The following is a 6000-nucleotide window of genomic DNA, read 5'->3' on the forward strand; positions in this document are numbered from 1 at the left end:
AATGCGTTCACAGAACTCTAGTGTGCATATCTGCAGCTACATAAGTATACTGTGTGGCAGCGGGTATTTGGTCTTTAAATAACTTGCAGAATTATTTCCACAACAGAAATTCACAGAACAGCATCTCCTTTATTCCAACATTGCCATTTCCTGTGTTGTTATGCTTCTTTTTTGTGTGGGTCAGTCCTTGTAACAAACCCTTGCATCCCCCCCCACCCCCAGTCCTTCTCATTGGACTACAAACACTGCAACACTACACACTGTAGTCTTCTGAATGGTTTCTTTAACGGATAGATGGCACTTATCCAAAATTCCTTCAACAAGTGCTGTCATGTCATACACTAATACTGATTGTAACAATAATATGAAATAGGGCAGTATGCAGCACACTGAACTCAAAGTCTCCTTTTTGTTGTGAGTAGGAATCTGTCCTATTTCAGTTATTCCATCCCAGACTTCCCATTACTTTATTTCTACTACTGATTTTCATGTATTCATTCCACCACACATTGCTTTTTGGGGATTTCTGTCAGGTGTTTGATGACCGTGACGCATTCCAGAAGTTTTCCAGTAATTCTGCAATGGTGTCAGCAATAGACTACCTTATTTTTCCTTACCCAGTCATTCAAACTCTTTGCTGTGCAGAGAAATAGTAATAACACATCATCCCAATCCACAGGGTAATGTAGTCTTTGAACTGTTCGGCAGATTGTATTACATTTCACTTTTGCTGAAAACAGTGATATGTCATTAGGAATTTGTCAAGAGTTATCTAGGACTGCAATTTTTTCTTCCGTCTTATTTATTCTGGATTTGCAGGGTACTGTATTACTTGTATTCCATATTTGTAAGATAACTAATATACTTCTCTCATCTAGCACAGTTACTATATAAAGAGAGGTCACATAACGCATGTATTTTACTGTCCTAGTCAGTATAGTGATTAATATTTATGCCCATAAGTTAGTGCGTCGGTCTTTATTATGTGGGGTGCTCAGAAAATAAGGCAACCTTATGGAAAAGTAATGTAGTCAAAGAAGCAGTAGAAAGTGGCCTTCCATTATAATGTTCACATAACGTAGTTGGATGTTGCACATTCTTATATTTGTCGAGGAATAGCGAAAACATCTCGTTCAATTTCTTTCTGCTCTTTTGAGGATTTTTGTGAGCAGGATCGCTGCAGGGTCCTCAAGAGACACGGCAAGATCGAGACAGGATAAATTAAGTGGAGGGGGCCACAACCCCTTCAAAATCGTTTTATCACTGTCCAGGAAAGTGACAGCATTGTCAGGTGTATGTGACCTAACACTATCCTGCTGAAACAATGTGCACCATTGCCAGTTTTCAGGGGTAGTTTTTACAACTGTTGCTCCATATACAACAGACACCCACTTTTTGTGTGTGCAGAGGTGACTCGTACACATGACATGGATAATCCATAGTCCAGATGTGTGAAGTCCGTGTCTTCACATAGATGTGTGAAGTCTGTGTCGTCACATACCTGTAGAAGTGGAACCGCATCTCGCCAAATCCAAATGGAGTGTAGAGTTCTACTTTGTGTGGCATTGCAGCGAACACAAACCCCTGCCAGAAAGCTACCTGTTTGTCCAGTGTCAGTATCTTCAGTTTGTGTCACACAAGCACTAACCTGCCGAGAGGCCTGGCTAGCAAGATAGGTGTGCACAGATTTTGTGGAACCGAAACAATGTGCAGCTCACACATCGATTAATCAATTAACTTTTCCGGTGTCGGCACTTTTGGTATAGCACGTTTGGCTGTAGGTACCACATTCACTACCTACCGGAACTCGACATAACTGCTAGGTGATAATGAATACTGTGAACTGGAATCTGTAACCAGTTTCTTTGTCAATCAAAAAGAGGATCATATCCACAGCAAGTAAGAAGCACTCTTCCAACAGGTTGTATCATTCTTGAACACCCTAAAGTAGGAATGGGAGTGCTATGCGTACACTTTTATAGTGTAAATATAATAGAGGGAAACATTCCACTTGGGAAAAATATATCTAAAAACAAAGATGATGTAACTTACCAAACGAAAGCGTTGGTATGTCGATAGACACACAAACAAACACAAACACACAAACAAAATTCAAGCTTTCGCAACCAACGGTTGCTTCTTCAGGAAAGAGGGAAGGAGAGGGAAAGAAGAAAGGATGTGGGTTTTAAGGGAGAGCTGTATATGTGCGGATGGATGTGTGTGTGTGTGTGTGTGTGTGTGTGTGTGTGTGTGTGTGTGTGTGTGTGCGCGCGCGCGCGCGCGCGCACGAGTGTACACCTGTCCTTTTTTCCCCCTAAGGTAAGTCTTTCCGCTCCCGGGATTGGAATGACTCCTTACCCTCTTCCTTAAAACCCACATCCTTTCTTCTTTCCCTCTCCTTCCCTCTTTCCTGATGAAGCAACCGTTGGTTGCGAAAGCTTGAATTTTGTTTGTGTGTTTGTGTTTGGTTGTATGTCTATCGACATACCAACGCTTTCGATTGGTAAGTTACATCATCTTTGTATTTAGATACACTTTTATAGTGTTGTAGACACACTTCTTTATTATAAGTTCTTGTATAAATTATATTATTTATTATATGTAAAGTAATTATTTTTCTGTCTCTTTCCCCTACTAGTTATTAACTGCACTATTGATTCCTCTTTGCTTAATCCATCTTTACTTCTTACTCTATCATCATCTTGGACTTAAGCTGACACAGTATTTATCTCCTATTTTCTGAGTGAGCTAGCCTTCCATTTTAGCATTTCCTAGCCTGTCACCCCTCTCCTCCACAAGGAAGGAATTAATAGTTGTGAATGCTAAGAAAATGTTGTGTATTTTTATATGTGTTGATTGATATTACTAAATTTTTTTGCTCCTTGAAGTACAGGTCAACAGTTGTATCTCCTAATTTGAATGATACACTTATTTATGCATAATATTATAATATAATGCTTCTTCCCCCTCCACACACTCACACACACATGTACAAATGCGTGAAGCTCTCTCTCTCTCTCTCTCTCTCTCTCTCTCTCTCTCTCTCTCTCTAATGAGGTCAACATTTCTGTATTGCAGGAGTCTCAAACTGAACAGCCCACATGAAAGTGCCATCCTGCAAGTGATACCGGACCTGGACCGAATTTCGCAGAGACGAGTGGCAGACAGTGGAGGGGGGCCGGGTGCCACTGCGCGGTGACCTCTGCCCTCCCCCTCACCGAGCTACGTGGCGGGAGCTCTGTGAGCTACCTGCAGTCGTGCACCACACCAATCTCCGATACCGAATTTAGGCTGCCAGTTTCCCTCTACTGGCAGTCTGACACCGCCGTCTCAGTTCCGAACACTCACAGACATCGGACGCATTCAATTACGGTGCCTCCTCGACGGTGTGAGACTACGGCCACGTGAAGATACTTCCCGGCTGAGGACAAATGTGTTACAAAGTCAGTCAGTCTGACAGTTTGGCGTAGAGGAGTAACAGAAAAATGTGTCATTACTGCATTACCGTAGAATGTATCACTTGTACTAGTGGACTCGAGGACCGACTTTTTAGTATTCACCGTGTCGCGGTAAGGTGAAAAATAAATAATCGGTAGTTGCCTTTTCCTGTGAAGCGGGTACGTAGGTCAGTACGTGTGCTGCCGGTATGGGAGGTAGATTTTTTTAAAGCTTTTGCATTTTTATCCACTTTGTATATCACGTGTACACTGCTGTAGCAGTCAGTTACGTTTTTTTGTACTCAATTTCTGTAACTTCTGAGTTGATTTTCTGCACTAGTTTAAAAACTGTGTGTCCAAGTTATCAGTATCTTGACTCACTACCAGACAATTTATTTTGTTTCTGAGAAACTGTTTAGTCAGAAGAACCGAACATGTTTGTGTAATCGTTGTGCTGCCAGTAGTGAATATGAGTAGCTGACTGTAGCTCTGCAAGTTTTGCCAGGTGGGCGAGTATTTTGTATGTCGAGAGCGAGCACCGGTCGAAGATATTTTGTATATTGACAATGAGCTCCAGTTTATTTTTTTTATGAATAATGTAACATGTATTTGCACCGAGAAGCTACAGGGCGATAGAGATACGGACGGTGTTCCCACTCTGTGTGTCCGTTTGAATGTGGAATGATTGTTTGCACTGCAGGTAGTGCTACTTTGTAACAAAAAGCAGAGTAGCAGTGAGTGTAGCATGTCTCGGAAGTGAGTATTTTAAACTGAGTTTTATGTGATGAATGACTGGCAGTAAGGCTGTAGCTACATCACATTGCTTTTTCTCCAGAGGCCCTTTTTCCATATCCCACAGTACACAACTTGCGAGAGGAGGACCTGTGAAGTGTGCCACTTTTACAATCTTATGACCTGGTGTGTCTTAATGATCTAAGAGAGCTGTAGCAACTGTTTAGTACACCTCGGGCTCGTTACTTCACTCCTCTCGTAAGTGGGCAGGGTGTGGGAAATATGCACACTCCATTTTAAATAATTTGTTGTGCTTTTCTCCTGGTCTTTGCTATTTTTCAATTCTTCTGTACCTACTTGATTTATGTGATCTGTAGATGACAGAAACTGCTCAGGGAGCTGCAGAAGTCTTATGCAGCAAAGGGTTTTGTGCAATATGTCAAGGAATGCTCTAAGCCCCCAACTTTTCTCTCTCTATCTCTCTCTCTCTCTCTCTCTCTCTCTCTCTCTCTGTGTGTGTGTGTGTGTGTGTGTGTGTGTGTGTGTGTGTGTGGGCAAAGAAGGTTGAGATAAATTAGAGTGAGAATTACCTGTTTTAAATATTATTTAACTGAACAGCTAATATTTATAGTCATCAAATATGTAGTTGTCAGGCCAATGTAAAGCTGAATTCTTTCAGTATTTGTGATTGACTGTTAATTGTGAATGCTGATTTTATACAATCATTGTTTTCAATTTCTGAGGTGCAAAATGAAGGTAGGGTGAAAAGTGGAGCCACCAGAGAAAGTATTGTCTTCCCTTTGGAGCCCCTTAAATTGTGACTGGGAAACTGTTCCTACTGCATTCGCTTACTTTCATTGTTAGTGCTGCTAAGTATTTGCATAGTCAGTTTTTCGCCTATGCTGCCAGTTATGGTTGCACACTGAATGTTTTGGTTGCTGGTATTATATTTTTATTCCTAGTGTTTTGTAATTTGTTTTTCACCCCTCACATTGTACTATTTTACTTGTTTTATTATTGTATCTTGCTGAGGTCACAAAATGAGTAATGAGGTGCAACGTTTATTATGTACCATTACACAGAGATCTTTCACGATTTAATATTTTTTTAAATTGTTATTTTCATCATGTCAAAGTAGTATTTATCATCTGTGTACATCAAATTTATTTGGAAGACAGGGAATTCGCTTCCACATTTTACTAATTTCATAATAAGAAATTTTCTTATTGTAAAAATATTTTGTATTGAGGATTTTAATGATTTTGTGTTCCACTGTATTTGCTTGCCATACATTGTGTTAAAAAGTAAGTGTAAAGCTGCAGTTCAATCCTTTTAATTATTGGCTGGTTTAAAAGGCTTCCATTTAATATATATTACTGTATTTGTTACTGTAAATGATTGCTACAAAATAATTGTAAATCATAGCAGCTGCTGTAAGCTATATATTTTACTTAAGGATACATTAAATTTAAATTACGCTGTCTGCCAATCTGATGACGGTTGTGGTTCGAAAGTGGTACTGTCTATGTTTATCTGTGATTCAGGTGTCAAGACACTGAACTCTGCCCAGGTCGCCGTGTTTTCGGTTTCCAATCCGAGCTGCAATTGACGTTGGCACAAGAAATGTGCATTTTGCTTTTCGTAACAAATATTAACTGACAGACCTCATGCCGGTGAGACTTTTCAGGTTAGGACAGAGGCAATTCTAAATAAATGCAACTTAGGCGCAGTAGGGCAGAATTCAGAAATACGCTTTCATGTCAGTTGCAGTTTGTTTGTACTGAGTGCTGTGGCTCGTGTCCTGTTGTCACTTTGATAGAGAGCCTAGAGT

General features: G+C 40.4%; 1 protein-coding gene across 1 annotated transcript in view; it reads left to right on the plus strand.

Annotated features, from left to right (window-relative positions):
- LOC124552598 (E1A-binding protein p400-like) overlaps positions 1-5274 on the plus strand; it is a 47867-nt gene extending 42593 nt beyond the window's left edge. The window contains exon 7 of the mRNA XM_047126923.1: positions 3079-5274. Coding sequence (XP_046982879.1) covers positions 3079-3092 — 14 coding nt within the window. The 3' untranslated portion in view covers positions 3093-5274. The remainder of the gene's footprint in view (positions 1-3078) is intronic.
- The last annotated feature ends 726 nt before the right edge of the window (positions 5275-6000 follow it).

This window comes from Schistocerca americana, chromosome 10 (assembly GCF_021461395.2).
Source record: "Schistocerca americana isolate TAMUIC-IGC-003095 chromosome 10, iqSchAmer2.1, whole genome shotgun sequence".
In the NCBI taxonomy this organism is placed as follows: Eukaryota; Metazoa; Arthropoda; class Insecta; order Orthoptera; family Acrididae; genus Schistocerca; species Schistocerca americana.